The sequence below is a fragment of the Salmo trutta genome, chromosome 5, assembly GCF_901001165.1.
Source record: "Salmo trutta chromosome 5, fSalTru1.1, whole genome shotgun sequence".
NCBI classification, from domain to species: domain Eukaryota; kingdom Metazoa; phylum Chordata; class Actinopteri; order Salmoniformes; family Salmonidae; genus Salmo; species Salmo trutta.
The window spans coordinates 28,759,369-28,778,366 of record NC_042961.1 but is presented as its reverse complement, the minus strand read 5'-3'; the positions used below and the strand labels follow the sequence as shown (position 1 = coordinate 28,778,366).

The window sequence follows — 18,998 nt, the reverse complement described above, 5'->3', positions numbered from 1 at the left end:
CATAGTATTGGGTTCTTGCCTCCTTCACTCATGCTTCCAAACATACCCTAGTAAAACTGACTGTCCTAACGATCCTTGACTTCGGCGATATCGTTTACAAAATAGCCTCCAAAACTCTACTCACCAAATTGGATGCAGTCTATCACAATGCCATCCGTTTTGTCACCAAAGCCCTATATACTACCCACCACTGCGACCTGTATGCTCCCGTTGGCTGGTCCTCGCTGCATATTCCTCGCCAAGCCCACTGGCTCCAGGTCATCTATAAGTCTTTGCTAGATAAAGCTCCGCCTTATCTCAGCTCACTAGTCACCATAGCAACACCCACCCGTAGCACACGCTCCAGCAGGTATATTTCACTGGTCATCCCCAAAGTCAACACCTTTTTGGCTGCCTTTCCTTCCAGTTCTCTGCTGCCAATGACTGGAACGAATTGCAAAAATCACTGAAGTTGGATTACCGATCATTACAGCTGTACACAGCCCATCTGTAAATAGCCTATCCAACCAACTACCTACCCCTTCCCCATATTTGTTTTTGTTTTTCTGCTCTTTTGCACACCAGTATTTGTACTTGCACATATGTTACTCCAGTGTAAATTGCTAAATTGTAATTACTTTGCCACTATTGGGCTATTTATTGCCTTACCTCTGTACTTCATTTGCACACACTGTATACAGATTTTTCTATTGTGTTATTGACTGTACGTTTGTTTATCCCATGTGTAACTCTGTGCTGTTTTTGTTGCACTGCTTTGCTTTATCTTGGCCAGGTCACAGTTGTAAATTAGAACTTGTTCTCAACTGGCCTACCTGGTGAAATAAAATTGTCCCTTGGGGATATTTTTGTACCTCTCACACAATTGGGTGTTTCCCCAGAGTAAGGGCCCCTGCCAGTAGGTCGTCGGCGCTAATGACTAGGGATGTAACGATTCACCGATACGCATTGGTTCAAATGTTTAACACCGTACCCAAACCGGATGTGCGTGTAAATAGATTTTGGCCCCCCACACCAAACACGATCACGACGCGCAGGTTGTAATATCAAAACACCCTGAACCAATTATACTAATTTCGGGACAGGTCGAAAAGCATGAAACATTTATGGCAATTTAGCTAGCTAGCTTGCAGTTGCTAGCTAATTTGTCCTATTTAGCTAGCTTGTTGTTGCTAGCTAATTTGTCCTGGGATATAAACGTTGAGTTGTTATTTTACTTGAAATGCACAAGGTCCTCTACTCCGTCAATTAATCCACACATAAAACGGTCAACTGAATTGTTTCTAGTCGTCTCTCCTTCTTCCAGGTCTTTTCTTCTTTGGAATTTATATGGCGATTGGCATCTTATTTTCATAGTATTACCACGATGACCGGCTGAACTCAGTTCATCTTTCAATCACCCACATGGGTATAACCAATGAGGAGATGGCACGTGGGTATTTGACTTGCACCGCTTTCAGCGTCACAAATATAACTGACTTCTATTTTAGCACCTCGTTGGTGCACGCGAGCAGTGTGGGTGCAATGATTGAATAACATGTATGTGTAAATGTATTTTGTGCGTGAGCAGTGTGGTCAGCATGTTAAGATGTGAGTGCATCGGTCCGCGGGACCCCAAACCGATCCAAGTGCATCGGTCAGAAAATATATTCAAACTTTAGGAATTGGGGCGGCAGGTAGCCTAGTGGTTAGAGCATTGGACTAGTAACCGAAAGGTTGCAAGATTGAAAGATCGAATCCCCGAGCTGACAAGGTAAAAATCTGTCGTTCTGCCCCTGAACAAGGCAGTTAACTCACTGTTTTTAGGCCGTCATTGAAAATAAGAATTTGTTCTTAACTGACTTGCCTAGTTAAATAAAGGTAAAATAAATTAAAACGTATATTACTTTCTTTCTACCTTCCGAAAATGCCTAATCTTAAGTACGTAACCCTTTTGACAGTCATTGATCAATAAGTCATTTTTCATGCCAAACAACCCGTGGGGGTCTTGCATCATTCCTGTGGGGGCAACATGTTTACTGCTGCCTTGTTTTGATTGTTCAGGTTCACCATAAGTAACAGTTTTGGTAGTTTTGCTTTACAATCATTCTATATGCTCATTTTTAGAAATACAGGGTTAAGTTGATAATTCCATAACGAGGATAACAATCACTTTTTCTACCAAGCACTTAGCGGGAGGAAAATAGAAGTTCACTTCGTAAAAACTTCCAAATAGTCTAAACCATTTGATTTTTGAGATTGGGGTGAAATCCAAAGTTGTGCTATATATTCATTGGCTCTGTCATAGCAAAATGTAAAGATAAATATTGATACATTACTAGCTCAAACACTTTGAATCTGCAAAAATGGCCGATTTAATTAGTGGGTGATGGTGATTTCACATCAAAGTGGGGGTACAAAAAGCTGACATGGGCCCCCTTATCTGATAGTGGGGTGGTAGATGCCCAATTTCCCAAACAGACAAGTCAGACAGATCAGAGGCACACATCATGAGCTCCATCAGCAGCAGATTTTAATGTGTTTATGTAACAAATGTTAGTGTAATTCACCGAATCGCATTGATCGGTTCCTCTAATCAAACGGAATCGTTTCAAACTAAAACGTATTGTTGCTGTATCATATCAGAGCCCATGTATCTAGATACATATCAAATCGTCTTGAAAGGGAAAGATGCACATCCCTACTAATGACTGTGTTCATGTTTTGTCCCACAGGCGGAGGCCAGGCTGGCTGCAAAGAGAGTGGCCAGGGCGGAGGCGAGGGACATCCGAATGAGAGAACTCGAACGGCAACAGAAAGAGGTGTATAATCTGTCACACACGCACACACACACACACACACACACACACACAGGTACAGTCAATGATTCAACTTTGATTCATTCAAGAAAGAGATCCTGCCATTTCTCTTGAACCAGAAAATGTGTTGGGGTATACGAGTGCTGCATGTTCACAGATCAAATCCAGATATCTGTATATAAACCATTTTTCACATGTATTTTTCTCTTTCCCTTGTATGTAAGTGATGAACCTTGTGTGACTGAGTCTATATCATATAATAAGGTAGTTGTGAGTTCAACTCCCTGGCACTCCCTCCCTCCCCCTGTTCTGTCCAGCTCTCCTCTCGCCACTCCTCATCCAGCAGCAGGAAAAGCTGGGGCTCGATCCACCAATGGATGGTAATGTTAGGCCAGGGAGCATGGGCCTCTCTGTACTAACACAGCCTGCTCTGTTGTGTATGGGAGCTGCCCTCTATCCCCGTAAACAGTGCCCTCTGATGACAGAACCTTACATCACATTATAAATGTTGTTCTGCAATGTATTTGCATAGAAGACACCTTTATCTGTGGCTGTGCATTGAGAGTTGGCTTTGGCCTCTTAACTCATTTGGGTCTTTTATGCTATGCAATGAGGCAGTTTTGGGCTAACGTTGATATGCATTGGAATTAGGTACTTTGGCCCTGTTTTCTGTTCTCTAACCACTGTTGAGTGAGCGTTTCTGAAATGGGTGAGTTCCTAGGGCTGTTGCGGTGACCGTATTACCGCCACACCGGCAGTCACGAGTCATGAAGGCAGTCAAATTCCACTTGACTAATTAGGTTTCTCGAAGCTCTGATGCTGCTGATGGTCATTAGTAGCCTACCAAACTTGCTAACTGCCTGGTACTCAGCACTCTATTGTCCCTCTAATCACTCTGACATCAATGCAAATGTAATGGAAAATCTAATCAAACACTTCATGAGAGCTCATGTTGCGCAACATTTCTATAGGATATGCAATTGCGTGAGAAAACAGAGTGATGGCCTCTAAGAGGATCCCATCAGCTTTCTATAGGCTAGGACTACTATATTTATCAACTTTCCTAATATTGAGCACATTGCTTATCTTTCCAACAGGAGTATAGCCTACCCTGGCATTTAAATGATCCACGGGAAAAGGGTCCTCCATTTGCTATTTAATTGCGTAAATGAGATGTTTCGAGACAGGTGCATGATAATGGTCCATTCTAAATCAAAACAAATTTCACACACAAGATTTAGTGTACAGTTGAAGTCGGAAGTTTACATACACTTAGGTTGGAGTCATTAAAACTCGTTTTTCAACCACTACACATATTTCTTGTTAACAAACTATAGTTAAGTCGGTTAGGACATCTACTTTGTGCACGGCACAAGTAATTTTTCCAACAATTGTTTACAGACAGATTATTTCACTTATAATCCACTGTAACAGAAGTTTACATTTAATCCATGGGTCATAAATTTGCATACACTAAATTGACTGCCTTTTAACAGCTTGGAAAATTTCTAAAAATTGTCATGGCTTTAGAAGCTTCAGATATGCTAATTGACATTTGAGTCAATTGGAGGTGTACCTTGGGAAGATGCTGGAGGAAACCGGTCCAAAAGTATCTATATCCACAGTAAAACGAGTCCTATATTGACATAACCTGAAAGGCCGCTCAGCAAGGAAGAAGCCACTGTTCCAAAACCTCCATTAAAAAAGCCAGACTACGGTTTGCAACTGCACACGGAGACAAAGATCGTACTTTTTGGAGAAATGTCCTCTGGTCTGATGAAACAAAAATAGAACTGTTTGGCCATAATGACCATTGTTATGTTTGGAGGAAAAATGGGGACGCTTGCAAGCTGAAGAACACCATCCCAACTGTAAAGCACGGTTGTGGGGGTGCTTTACCCCATGTTGTGGTGGTGCTTTACTGCCAGAGGGACTGGTGCACTTCACAAAATCGATGGCATCATGAGGTAGGAAAATTATGTGGATATATTGAAGCAACGTCTCAAGACATCAGTCAGGAAGTTAAAGCTTGGTCGCAAATGGGTCTTCCAAATGAGCAATGACCCCAAGCATACTTCCAAAGTTGTGGCAAAATGGCTTAAGGACAACAAAGTCAAGGTATTGGAGCAGCCATCACAAAGCCCTGACCTCAATCCTATAGAAAATGTGTGGGCAGAACTGAAAAAGCGTGTGCGAGCAAGGAGGCCTACAAACCTGACTCAGTTACATCAGCTCTGTCAGGAGAAATGGGCCAAAATTCACCCAACTTATTGTGGGAAGCTTGTGGAAGGCAACCTGAAACGTTTGACCGAAGTTAAACAATTTAAAGGCAATGCTACCAAATACTAATTGAGTGTATGTAAACTTCTGACCCACTGGGAATGTGATGAAAGGAATAAATAATAAATACTTTTCTCTATTATTCTGACATTTCACTTTCTTAAAATAAAGTGGTGATCCTAAAACAAGGAATGTTTACTAGGATTAAATGTCAGGAATTGTGAAAACTGAGTTAAAATGTATTTGGCTAAGATGTATGTATGCTTCCGGCTTCAACTGTATGTAAAGACAAGATTACATCAAGAGTAGTCTGCTGGGTGACAATATTAGTCTAACTTGTGAATTATATATGATGCCCAGCTTAAGGCAAGAAACAATACCTTTTTAATTGGTGGCTTTTTCGAATCATAGTCGCACACCTCAGGCCGATGGGCTAGGCTACATATGTTTTTATAAGGTTTGTAGCACAACTAAAGTTGCCAAATAACTTAAAATTAAGCACATTAATTTGCTTTAAACGGGGTGTAGAGCCTAACTGGCATACATAAGCACCCCGGGAGACCCATGAGGCGGCACACAATTGGCCCCGTGTCGTCTGGGTTAGGGGAGGGTTTGGCCAGCCCGGGATGTCCTTGTCTCATCTCGCTCTAGCGACTCCTGTGGCTGGCCGGGCGCATGCACGCTGACACAGTCACAAGTTGTAAAAAAATAACAAACGATTCCAGAACAATCTGAGAATGTGGGTATCGAGATCCTTTTTCAGGTGAAATGACCCAGTGAAAAGATCTTTTGTCTGTGTATTTAAACAGCTCCTGTTGCAGTGTTTCTGATGGATTAATGGGGCTGCACAGGTTGTTGGAGATTTTTGGACTAACATTAGCATCAACATGTGTTATGTGTGGTTACGTCATCGCATGTAGAGTATTGGCCTTCCTTTGCATCTCCCTCTCCTCTCTAAGTTCCAACGTTCTCCATCTCCAGGCCGACACAGAGAAGGCCCGGCACTCTGGAACTAGTACTAGATCCAGTAGCCATCATCGGCGGGTCTGTATACTTTATCTCATCTCTTTCTCACCCATCTCTTTCTCACCTTTATCTTATTTCCTGACTTGTCTTGACGTCCTATTTGTCTATTCCCCTGTTTCTCTGCAACAGGATGATGATGTCATGTCGGTCCGTAGCACTGGAAGCTACAGGGTGTGTACATTACGTAGTCTCATTGACCGTGTCATGTCATTATTTTAGTCTGACTATTAATATGGAGGTAGATTTCTATTGGAAAGGCAACACTGATGTGTGAAACCATTGACCTTGTCGAGACAGCATTGGCTTATGTGTCTCATTAATTGTTAGAATTTGTTAAAAATTGGAATACATCAATGGTCCTTGAGTAATTCTGTTGTGGTGTGTGTGTGTGTTCTGGTTTTGAAGTCAACCTCCTCATTGCGAGACCTGGGCAGCTCATCTTATAAAAGCCTGGCCAGCACCTCTCGTCGAAGAGACCTGGTGGTGCGTCTGTGTGTCGGGTGTGTGCATGTGTGTGTTTCCAGGTAAAGGTGGGATGGATGACATGACTGATTGTGCAGAAGGGAAATGGGGATGGGTTTGCTGGCCCATAAAAGACCAGTGTTGAATTCATAGCTGGGGGACACAGGAAGATAGCTGGGCTATATTAGGCAGGGCTATATTCTATGTTGTCATGGGCTAGGCTAACATCCTTGTGGCTTGTAATGATGTTCAAACAGCTGAGATGGTTACATTAACACTAAAGTCTAAAGACAAATTACCAGGCTACCACAAATGACTCAGCGTGATAGTGTTTAATAAACAATTCAATGTCCATTACTAACACATTTTCCTAATGAAAAGACATTTAGCTTATCATTTAACCTCACAGTTTTGCAGTGTCATGCACCAACTGTCAAAATGTAGCTATCACTTGGCGTGGTGTGTTGTTCGTTCTCACAACTTTTTAGTAATCTGCAGTGCGAACACACTCACAGCACGTCTGTCACTCCTAAGAGCAGGGGTCTCAAACTCGTTTATCCTGCGGTACCACATTCGGTCTTCCCGTGAGGGCTGTATTTACTAAGACAACCGGCCACATTAAATCAGCTCATGGGCCGCATCTGGCCCGCGGGCCACCAGTTTGAGATCTCTGCCAACAGCCACCTATTGGCTGTTTTTATCTTGTGATGATCATATTTCACATGAACCTTGTTCTCTCCCCAGTCTGACGGTCTGTCCAATAGCTCGGCTCTGAAGAGTAGCTCCTCTGTGAAGAGTAGCTCCTCTCTGAAGAGTTCCCGCTCCACTGTATGTACTTGTCTCTTGCTGAGCTTGTATGGATTGATTCACAGGAAAAGTGACTTTCATCTGTCTTTTGTTATACACTGAACAAAAATATAAACGCAACAATTTCAAAGAGTTACAATTCATATAAAGAAGTTAAATAAATTAGGCCCTAATCTATGGATTTCACATGACTGGGAATACAGATATGCATCTGCTGATCACAGATACCTTAAAGAAAATGACTGAATGGCACAACAAAGGGCCTCAGGATCTCGTCACTAACTCTGTGTATTTCAATTGCCATCGTTAAAATGCAATTGTGTTCGTTGTCTGTAGTTTATGCCTGCCCATACCATAACCCCACCGCCACCATGGGGAACTCTGTTCACAACATTGGCATCAGCTAACCGCCCACATGACGCCATACACACTGTCTGATATCTGCCCAGGATAGTTAAAACCAGGTTTCATCCGGGAAGGGCACAGTTCTCCAGCGTGCCAGTGGCCATCGAAGGTGAGCATTTTCCCACTGAAGTGACGACACTGAAATGCAGTCAGGTCAAGACCGTGGTGAGGACTATGAGCACGTAGCTGAGCTTCTGAGACGGTTTCTACAACTTGTTCATAAGTTCTTTGGTTGTGCAAACCCACAGTTTTATCAGCTGTCCAGGTGGCTGATCTCAAACGATCCCGCAGGTGAAGAAGCCAGATGTAGAGGTCCTGAGCTGGTGTGGTTACATGTGGTCTGCGGTTGTGAGGCCGGTTGGCCGTACTGCCAAATTCTCTAAAACAACATTGGAGGTGGCTTATGGTAGAGAAATTAACATGAAATATCTGGCAACAGCTCTGGTGGACATTCCTGCAGTCAGCATGCCAATTGCACGCTCCCTCAAAACTTGCGACATCTGTGGCATGGTGTTGTGACAAAATTGCACATTTTAGTGGCCTTTTATTGTCCCCAGCACAAGGTGCACCTGTGTAATGATCATGCTGTTTAATCAGCTTCTTGATATGCCACAACTGTCAGGTGGATAGATTATCTTGTCAAAGGAGAAATGCTCACTAACAGGGATGTAAACAAATTTGAGCACCACATTTGAGAGAGAGAAGCTTTTTGTGCTTATGGAACATTTTTGGAATCTTTCATTTCAGCTCATTCATTTTTTATTTCAGCTCATGAAACATGGGACCAACGTGATGTTGCATTTTATATTTTTGTTCAGTATAGTTCAATCAGCGATGTGTTCATTTTAGTTTTCGTCTTTTGTAAACTTGAATGTCATTACACACTGATTCAGATGTGGTAGCATGTATGAGAGGTTTTGCATAGTGAGTGGGATAAGAAAAGCTTGATTTAATCGCTTTAATTGCATGCTTTACCAGAAAAGGTGCTTTTTACATGCACATGTATTTGTACACTATACTGCCTGACTCCAGATTTTCACCATCATTAGCTAGTTTTCCATCCAATTGGCGGCACATTTAACTGTATAACTGATGAAATTATGCAAGCATTGTAATTTTGAATTCCGTAAAGTGGGAGAGGTGAAGATATTGTCTATCAACAATAACAAGCCACCGGGGTATGACAACTTGGATGGAAAATGACTGAGGATAATAGCGGACGACATTGCCACTCCTGTTTGCCATATCTTCAATCTAAAGTGTGTGTGTGGGCCTAGAGGGAAGCAAAAGTAATTCCGCTACACAAGAATAGTAAAGCCCCCTTTTACTGGCTCCAATAGCCAACCAATAAGCCTGTTACCAACCCTTAGTAAGCTTTTGAATTTTTTTTTTGACCAGATACAATGCTATTTTACTGTAAACAAATTGACAGACTTTCAGCACGCTTATAGGGAACGATATTCAACAAGCACGGCACTTACACAAATGACTGATTGGCTGAGAAAAATGTCTGATAAAATGGTTGTGGGAGCTGTTTTGTTAGTTAATTGTGGATTTTGACATTATCGACCATAGTCTGCTGCTGTAAAAACGTATGGCTTTTCTCCCCCTGTTATATAGTGGATAAAGAGTTACCTGTCTAACAGAACACAGATGGTGTTCTTTAATTGAAGCCTCCAACATAATCCAGGTAGAATCAGGAATTCCCCGGGCAGCTGTCTAGGCCCCTTTTTTCAATTCTTACTAATGACATGCTACTGGCCTTGATTAATGCTAGTGTGTCTGTGTATGCAGATGACTCAACACTATACACGTCAGCTACTACAGCGAGTGAAATCACTGCTTCAGTTAGTTTCAGAATGGGTGGCAAGGCATAAATGAGTCCTAAATATTCAAAAATTGAAAGCATTGTATTTGGGACAAATCATTCACTAAACCCTAAACCTCAACTAAATCTTGTAATGAATAATGTGGAAATTGAGCAAGTTAAGGTGACTAAACTGCTTTGAGTAACACTGGATTGTAAACTGTTATGGTCAACACATGTTGATACAACAGAAGTTAAGATGGGGAGAAGTATGTCCATAATAAAACGCTCCTCAGCCTTTTTAACAACACTATCAACAAGGCTGGTCCTACAGGCTCTAGTTTTGTTGCACCTGGACTATTTTTCAGTCATGTGCCACAGGGTGACCTCAGAAAATTACAATTGGCTCAGAACAGGGAAGCACAGCTGGCCCTTAAATGTATATGGAGAGCTAACATTAATATGCATGTAAATCTCTTATGGCTCAAAGTGGAGGAGAGATTGACTTCATCACTGCTTGTTTTTGTTATAAGTGTTGACATGCTGAATGCACCAAGGTGTCTGTTTAAGCTACTAGCACACAACTCGGACACCCCCATGTATATCCCACAAGACATGCTACCAAAGGTCTCTGCACAATCCCCGAGTCTAGAACCGACTATGGGAGGCACACAGTACTACATAGAGCCATGGCTACGTGGAACTCTATTCCACATCAAGTAACTGATGCAAGCAGTAGAATCAGATTTAAAAACAGATACAAATACACCTCATGGAACAGCGGGGACTGTTAAGACACACACAGGCACAGACACACATACACAAGACACACACTCTACACACACGTACACATGGATTTTATATTATACAGTGCATTTGGAAAGTATTCAGACCACTTGACTTATTCCACATTTTATGTTAATGTATTAAATTATATTTTTTCCTCAAATATGCACACAATACCACATAATGACAAAGTGAAAACCGTTTTTCGTTTTTTTTGGCAAATTTATAAAAAATATAACAGACACCTTATTTGCATAAGTATTCAGACCATTTGCTATGAGACTCGAAATTGTTTCCATTGATCATCAAGATGTTTCTACAGCTTCATTGGAGTTCACCTGTGGTAAATTCAATTGATTGGACATGATTTGGAAAGGCACACGTCTATAAGATCTCACAGTTAACAGTGCATGCTGAGCAAAAAACCAAGCCATGAGGTCAAAGGAATTGTCCGTAGAGCTCCGAGACCAGATTGTGTCGAGGCACAGATCTGGGGAAGGGTACCAAAACATTTCTGCAGCATTGAAGGTCCCCAAGAACATAGTGGCCTCCATTGTTAAATGGAAGAAGTTTGGAACCACCGAGACTTTTCCTAGAGCTGGCTGAACTGCCAAACTAAGAAATCTTGGGAGAAGGGCCTTGGTCAGGGAAGATTCTCTGCTCTGATGAAACCAAGATTGAACTCTTTGGCCTGAATGCCAAGCGTCACGTCTGGAGGAAAGCTGGCACCAACCCTACGGTGAAGCATGGTAGTGGCAGCAGCATGCTGTGAGGATATTTTCAGTGGCAGCGACTGGGAGACTAGTCAGGATCGAGGGAAAGATGAATGGAGCAAAGTACAAAGATCCTTGATGAAAACCTGCTCCAGAGAGCTCAGGACCTCAGACTGGGCCGAAGGTTCACCTTCCAACAGGACAATGACCCTAAGCACACAGCCAAGACAACGCAGGAGTGGCTTCGGGACAAGTTTCTGAATGTCCTTGAGTGGCCCAGCCAGAGCCTGGACTTGAACCTGATCGAACATCTCTGGAGAGACCTGAAAATAGCTGTGACACTCCCCATCGAACCTGACAGAGCTTGAGAGGATCTGCAGAGAAGAATGGGAGAAACTCCCCAAATACAGCTGTGCCAAGCTTGTAGTGTCATACCCAAGAAGACTCAAGGCTTTAATCGCTGCCAAAGGTGCTTCAACAAAGTACTGAGTGAAGGGTCTGAATACTTATGTAAATGTGATATTTCAGTTTTTCTTTAGAAGTGATTGCAAATTTATATACAAAAACCTGTTTTTGCTTTGTTATTGTGGGGTATTGTGTGTAGATTGTTTTTCCCCTCATCAATGTAATCCGTTTTAGAATAAGGCTGTAATGTAACAATGTGGAAAAGTCAAGAGATCTGAATCGTTTCTGAATGCGCTGTAGATATGTGATAGTAGAGTAGTAGCCTGAGGGAACACACTTAATGTGTTGTGAAAAGTGTTGTTTTGAATGTTTGTTCATGTAATGTTTTTAATTCTATATAACTGCCTTAATGTTGCTGGACCCCAGGAAGAGTAGCTGCTGCCTTGGCAAAAATATTACTTTTTTGTGGATAGAAATCGGTGCTTGTTGACACTGCACATAAATCTAATGTTTCACGTACCATTGCATTTTCAACTCTACTCATAGTTTTGTCACAAACTGTTGCGTTTAATAGCAAATGTGCCTACTCTGGTCTTGGCATCTGCACTCTAACCAACAGCGAGTCTAGGCCACATAAGATTATTATGGATAAGAGTGAGAATTTGTCATGCATTGATCATTACACCAGAATAAAACCCTCAATATTTATTGCAAAGCAACATCAAGCTCATTACCGGGCACATTCACCACCCCTGAAGTTCATGACTTATTTCGTCTGAAGTCTAATGAATTTTATGGTTTCCCGAGTCGTAGCGGGAGGACCACACACACCATATCGCGTGACTCCCAAGTTTGCTTCAATGTGATTGTTACTATATCAATATTTGCTCGTAAAGGCGTTTACACCGCCATTTCTCACAATACATTTTACAGACAAAAAGATCCCACGATGTCTAACAAACCAATTATCTGTCAGCATTTATCAAATTGTGCCAACTCCGTTTCCATCACAGCTGTCGTGATTTTTTTTTTTTTAGATATGGTTGGTTGGACTTGCATAAAACTGTGGATGGAAATGTGGTTAGTGACTGATTTCAACTGAAAGAACTTGCATAAATCATGTAGAGTGTGCACATCTTACAGAATACTTGTCCTTTTTATGAATGCATTTCATGCAATTCTAGGTCATTTAGGCCTTTATGACAGGAGACATCAATCTTTTTTAATACTACACAAATTCTGAAATGAGTGGCTGCTCTGACACTGTCAAGCAGATAAATAAAGGCCTGTGCCCGGTTTCCCAAAAGTATCTTAGGAGAAGTTCATTGTTAGAACCATAGGATCCTTATGGTTCTAAGATAACCGGGCACTGGTCTTGAAAGAAGGAACACAGATTGTACAATATTAGGAGGAAATATATAAATATGATAAGCTACAGTAGGCTACTAAATCAACTTTCCAGTGGTACTGACTCACCCAATGATGAAGATAGATAGCATGACTATGTGTAGCCTGGGCTCACCGAACAGGTGATGGTCTCAAGATAGGTCTGAGCTACTTTGAAAAACAGTGCTGTTCGTTGAGATTTTTATTTTTTAGCTTCTACTGACAAATTAGTCTTCTCTTTTCAGCAGTAGGCATTTCCTTTCCAAATGTATTTTGAGATTTGCGAAGAGAAATAGAACGAAAGTGCCCAATCAAGTCAGGACTGACAGCCATTTTGAGCATACCCATGAGTTTACAATGTAAACTACCAAAATGCTACCCAGCTAGCACGTTTGGTTCCTTGGAAGTTGTGGGAACGTAAGTGTTTGGTGGGAACATAAGCCAGTAATTGATCATTAAAACGTTCAGAGAACTGAAGTTAAAATTTCATTCATTTTTCAGGGAGGTTCTGAGAATGTTTTTCTATGGTTCCCTGAAAGTTTTCCTGGGAGGTTTTATTAACATTCGGAGAACAGGAATTATAGGTTATTAAATAACATTCTGAAAGCATTGCTAGCTTAGTTTGGGTTAACTGTTTTGAACTCCAAGCAGAGATAGGACACATGTAAATTAATTAGCAAAAGGCTTAAATCATGCAAATGTTTTTATTATTTTTTTATTGTGGCATGGCATCAGTGAGATTCAAACCTATGATCTGTTTTGTATTTTTTGTCATAAGTACATTTTTGTCTATTCAAACAGCCCCATTTTCAAATGAAAACAAGCACTAAAATAAGGTGTGGCCAATTAGTAGGTGCAGCCTACACACTTAACAAGATAGAGGATAGAGTTTTGATGTTGCGAACAGAATGTATGATTTTAAATAACCTTCTTAGAACGTTCTTGGAACGTTAATGTTAAAAAAATACTAATAATTTAATGGAAAGTTTTCTTAATGTTCTGAGAACTGGACTTGAAATTGAACCATGAAGTCTGCAGAAAGCGTTATGCTAAAGTACTGAACTCCCATAGAAGAACGTTGTTTGTTAGCGTTCTCTGAACAATTTGAGAGTGTTAGTTTAAATAGAACCATGAGGAAACCTTATGGGAAGGTTGTATGCAAAATAACGATAGGACAAACGCACTCACCAAGCTCTATGAAACATGGTTCTCAGAACGTTATGTGCTAGCTGGGTTCTATTGATTATATTTCTATAGCCGCAAAGCAACAAGCTGTTCAATATTTGGCGCGTGTGCTGCCCAAATTCAGTCAGTGTTCAGACAGGAGTAATTGTATAATTTTGGAAACATTATTGCAATTTATCAGGGGGTGCTGCAGGCCCTTCAGCACCCCTACTTTCCGTGGCTTTGGGTCTTGGGTCACTGTGACCCTAAGTAAGATTTGCTTTGGTAGCGTGAGTTAACTTCTGGTGTTCCCCCATTCATGTGCCCATTCCCTGCCAGAGCTCTGTGTACAACGACCTGCATAAGAAGGCTTCCGTGTCCAGCAGCTCCAGGAAGGGCCTGCTGGTCAGTGTGTGTGTGTGTTCTCTGCTAGTGTGAGCTTCTCTGGGTGCCCTGGTCCAACTAACTGGAAGCAGTTAATTGGACCTATTACATTGGTGGCCAATGTAATTGAGAAAATCTATCTAGGAAGTTGTTTTTCTTTCTTTGTGCATGCTTTATGTATTACATAATTGTTCTGTTATAGACATAATCTGTGCCCTGTGATACTTTCAATTTTCGATAGTGCAAAATTCTGAAATATAGATGAAAAGGCATGTCACAGCTTTAGCATGTTATTGTGCATTATTCATTTCCCCCTGTCTCTGTTTATGGTCATATCATACTATTGCACTCATCCTCTCCTCCAGACTGGCTTGTACCATGATCAGAGGAACTACAGCAGCTTAAAGAACACCACCAAACTTCCTCCTCCCACTACTTCCACCTATCAGCCTCGGGTTTGTCCTTCTCTTCAGTCCTGGCCTATTTCTAGCCCTTCCTGTCTAGATTAAGTGGTGAAAGCTAGTTAGTTGAACTGAAACTGCTTAAAGAAGAATAGAGTTTTTATCTACTCAAGTAGTATGGGACGTATAAACGGCAGTTGAGGTGTCCCGTTTTGAATGGTTAACTACACACAGAGGGTTTTTATAGTGTCAGTGTGTGTTCGCACTCAAAGGTTTACAGTAGTTAGTTATTCATTATAATGAAATTGCTGCTGGACCTCAATGACGTACATGCAGCACCTCATTCATTTTCAGTTGACAGTCACCTCACTCTGTAGTCGTATTCACATCACAGCGCTCTATTCTCAGGGCCCCAGGGACAGGGCAATGGCGTTTGTTTCTCTTCACACTGAGGACACTTTCCTACCAACCCCCACCCCTGCTCTCTGTGACTGTCCTCTAACTGTCCCACACCCCTTCTCCTCTACCTCTCCCCTCCTCACAGGCCCCATCTGTGGCCTCCACCGCTGGCTCTGGTTCGGGGCTGACGCGCAGCTACAGCCTGGTCAGTGTCGCACGCATGCCTTCATATCACCTTCAAAGAAGACCAGACCCCAGTCCTCTCTGATACATCTGATAGCCATGGCCAGGGTTCTCCCTAGGTCATTTATATTTAGGTCCAATGGTCACCGTGGCCACTTAGTGGGGCCGAGGTTATGCGGTCTGGTGGGCTATGTTTGATAAGATATGGCTTTTTGTCAGATCAGTGCTTTCTACTAAGAATAACTACAGCAATCGGTTGATGCAGGAAATATCCTGTTTATATTTAGTTAATGTTGAGAAAGGCATGCTACTCAGCCTGTAAGATTCTCTGACTGAGGTCGTTGCTCCCTCTTGTTGCGTTGCTGAGTTTTGGATGCTCTCTCCCTTGTGCCTTCAGGCTTCTATAAATGACGACGGTCTGTATGGCTCGTACACTGGTTCTCAATTGCATACTGTAAGTGTTCTGTGTGTATCTATAATTGAATAGTGTTTAATGATGTCACCAGGGCCAGCAGCATACTGGCCTGTCTGTGTCCCCACCATGTCAATGCTGTGTGTGTGTGTGTGTTCCCCCACTACAGCCCTCTGAGTACAGCTGGTGCTCCACCCGGAGCAGCCCTGTGGTGAGCCCCATATTCAGTCACACCACCTGCATGGTGTACGCTAACCTAGTCTGGCGTTACCATACTCCCAAGCCTGGAACTGAGACTCTCCACCATACTTAAACCCACACACTGCCATTACTAACAGGCTACCTACCCACACCCTCTTCCCTAGCCATCCTCACGTCACGGGATACATAAATGGATGTTTTGTTGTCACACACTGGATAGGTGCAGTGAAATGTGGTGTTTTACACTCAGCCATAGTAGCACAGCGCCCCTGCGGCAAATTAGGGTTAAGTGCCTTGCACATTTTTAATATATAGCAGTGACTGGACAGACAATTAATTGGCAAAGTGTATAGTATCTTCCACTTTATTGCATTTGTGGTTTTGAGGTGCCATGTGTTGCGCGCAGTGGTGTGCAGGTCAAGACGATGTAGGCTGATGGGACTACTCTCTCGTCAATTTGTTTGAGTTCTACTCCGTATTATTTGGTCAGATCAGCCTAATTACATGACCTGATGGACCTAGAAAGTTGGTATTTTGTATAATCCAGATACAGAATGCCAGTAGGCTTTATTAGCTTGTGAAGGTCATCACATCTCGAGAGCTTCAAATGAAAATGCTGAAAGTGCATCTGATTGATGTGTTAGTGAGGTGTGTGCCAAGTGCATGTGGATACAGTACTCTGATAAGGGGGGATCCTGACTGTTCATGCTCCTCACAGAACTCCTCTGATGACGATACTGCCAGCACCGTGTCCCAGGAGCGCTACAGTCGCGGCAGGAGAGACAGCGTGGTGAGACCCTGGGGTTAGGTTAGGCTCTGGAGGGGGATTTAATAGTAACAGGCTGTTTCTAGGGTTTATATATGGGTTATTTACTTTGGATGTCTCCCTTTTGGTGACCTTTTTGGGTTTGCCTTGCTGCTATGTTGTTAGTGTGCAGCACTGTTATATGTAGGCTTCAGTCTATCCTTTTCAATTTCCGTTGTAAAATGGACAACGTATCTATTCTGTTCCTTTTTTATAGTTTTTCATCCTATAGTTGACATTTCACTACACACTGACTGGATGTAGGCCTATGCCCTATGGCTCTCTCTTTTAGACTTTCCATGTTTTCCTCTGACCTCATTTCCTTCCTCTCCCTCGTTCACTATCTCTACCATCCGTCTGTCTCTGATCCCCCCCCACCCTGTATCTGCTCAATAGTCGTCCGATTTCTCTGACATCAGTGAGTCGGCCGCTGACTATTTCAGCCGCTCCAACCGCAGGGGCAGCGTTGTGTCTGACCTGGATGACCTGTGTATCCCAGATGACCTGGACGCTGTAAGTTATCCGCCATCAACACACTGGCGTGCGATGGAATGCACTGGATTGCAGTTGTGGAAACGTAACGCAGTGTTTTTGGACGATTTCTCACAGCCTGTGTTTTCATACTGATGCCCAGTTATGTGCTTGCTGTATAGCTAACTCCTATAGTCATTGTCAATGTGTTGGCTATTTAGCACATAATAGATCTGGGACTAGGCTAGTTATGAATAGTAATATGGCTAGTTTTGTGTCTTCACAGCATGTGTTTGCTGCAAATAAAGACAATTGAATAAAGTTCTCTGTTCTGAATAACCTGTGTGTCTATGCCTGGTATGATCTATGAACATGCAGCAGTCCCTAACTGATTTGCAGGGTGTGATCAGGTTTGGCATCAAGCATGTGCCACTTTGGATACGAAATCAGTTCATGCATGCGGATGCCATTGGCATGTCTGTTACAATGATTGTTTCCTTATTTCTTTTCAGCTGGATGAAAAATGTGATAAGACCTTCGTAGACTACAGCCGGGTGAGTACAACAAGCAGGAGAGAGATCCAGTGTTCATGTCTTCAGGCCATTTTATTTGTATCAATGATGACCGTGACCAATGTAGGTCTAAATCATTTAAATAGGTTTCCGATCCATATTTCTGCCTGCGTTCATCGCCACACCGTTCAGGTCCATATTGTTAGTTTCCTCATATCCTCCGCATAGAGCTGTGGTAATGCCGGGTGATATAAAATCTTAGTGGGGCTGGTTGGAACTGAATGGGTGGATCAGTTAAGCCAGGGCCCAGTAGTGTCAGTGTTGAATGACAGTCCTGGGGGTGTGTCTGTTATGTGCTGTGTTGACTTGAGCTCTTGACTAAGGTGCTTTGTGTTGTGTTGTTTTTTTCCCTAGCCTTCCTCGCGCTGCACTACTCCCGGCCTCTCCCCGGCCACCCTGGCCTCCCTGGGGGGGACCTCCTCGAGACGGGGCAGTGCAGACACAGGCAGCATTGTTGATCCTGACACCAGTCTGAGTGAATTGAGGGTACACACACACACACACACACACACACACACCACCACCAGTCGCATAAACACCACTCTGAATGCTCAGCTATGGAAAGCCAACTGACATTTACTCTTGAGGTGCTGACCTGTTGCACCCTCTACAACCACTGTGATTATTATTATTTGACCCTGCTTGTCATCTATGAATGTTTGAACATCTTGGCCATGTACTGTTATAATCTCCACCCGGCACAGCCAGAAGAGGACTAGCCACCCCTCAGAGTCTGTTTCCTCTCTAGGTTTCTCTGCCTTTCTAGGGAGTTTTTCCTAGACACTGTGCTTCTACACCTGCATTGCTTGCTGTTTGGGGTTTTAGGCTGGGTTTCTGTATAGCACTTTGACATCGGCTGATGTAAAAAAGGTCTATATGAATACATTTGATTGATTACAAGGTTTAATTATAACCTGTCATTATACGGTTAGACAAGTGTTGTGTGTCAGCACCAGTTTCAATACCAATGTTATCTAAAACACTAACATTCAAATGTCGATTTGAAATATAAGTTACTTTTTACAGTGAACCATGTGTAGTAGTTTACTCTTTTCCTCACTACTGTTTTATTTGAGTTCAGAGATGATCTGAAAAATCCACACCTCCCTGCTCTCAACGCCTTATGTTACATAT

At 42.5% G+C, this 18,998-nt stretch overlaps 1 protein-coding gene across 18 annotated transcripts in view; it reads left to right on the top strand.

The window, feature by feature from the left end:
• The window catches only part of lrrfip2 (leucine rich repeat (in FLII) interacting protein 2), a 64,332-nt gene that overhangs the window by 30,130 nt on the left and 15,204 nt on the right, over positions 1 to 18,998 (top strand). For 7 of the 18 annotated variants that reach the window (XM_029753267.1, XM_029753266.1, XM_029753272.1 and 4 more), the window contains exons 3-17: positions 2,712 to 2,798; positions 3,113 to 3,175; positions 6,057 to 6,119; positions 6,231 to 6,272; positions 6,507 to 6,584; positions 7,308 to 7,391; positions 14,376 to 14,441; positions 14,786 to 14,875; positions 15,366 to 15,425; positions 15,801 to 15,857; positions 15,985 to 16,026; positions 16,735 to 16,806; positions 17,218 to 17,334; positions 17,805 to 17,846; positions 18,219 to 18,350. In XM_029753267.1, the coding sequence (XP_029609127.1) occupies positions 2,712 to 2,798; positions 3,113 to 3,175; positions 6,057 to 6,119; positions 6,231 to 6,272; positions 6,507 to 6,584; positions 7,308 to 7,391; positions 14,376 to 14,441; positions 14,786 to 14,875; positions 15,366 to 15,425; positions 15,801 to 15,857; positions 15,985 to 16,026; positions 16,735 to 16,806; positions 17,218 to 17,334; positions 17,805 to 17,846; positions 18,219 to 18,350 (1,095 nt within the window). The remainder of the gene's footprint in view (positions 1 to 2,711; positions 2,799 to 3,112; positions 3,176 to 6,056; positions 6,120 to 6,230; positions 6,273 to 6,506; positions 6,585 to 7,307; positions 7,392 to 14,375; positions 14,442 to 14,785; positions 14,876 to 15,365; positions 15,426 to 15,800; positions 15,858 to 15,984; positions 16,027 to 16,734; positions 16,807 to 17,217; positions 17,335 to 17,804; positions 17,847 to 18,218; positions 18,351 to 18,998) is intronic. The other 11 variants (XM_029753281.1, XM_029753279.1, XM_029753280.1 and 8 more) reach the window with 6 other exon arrangements.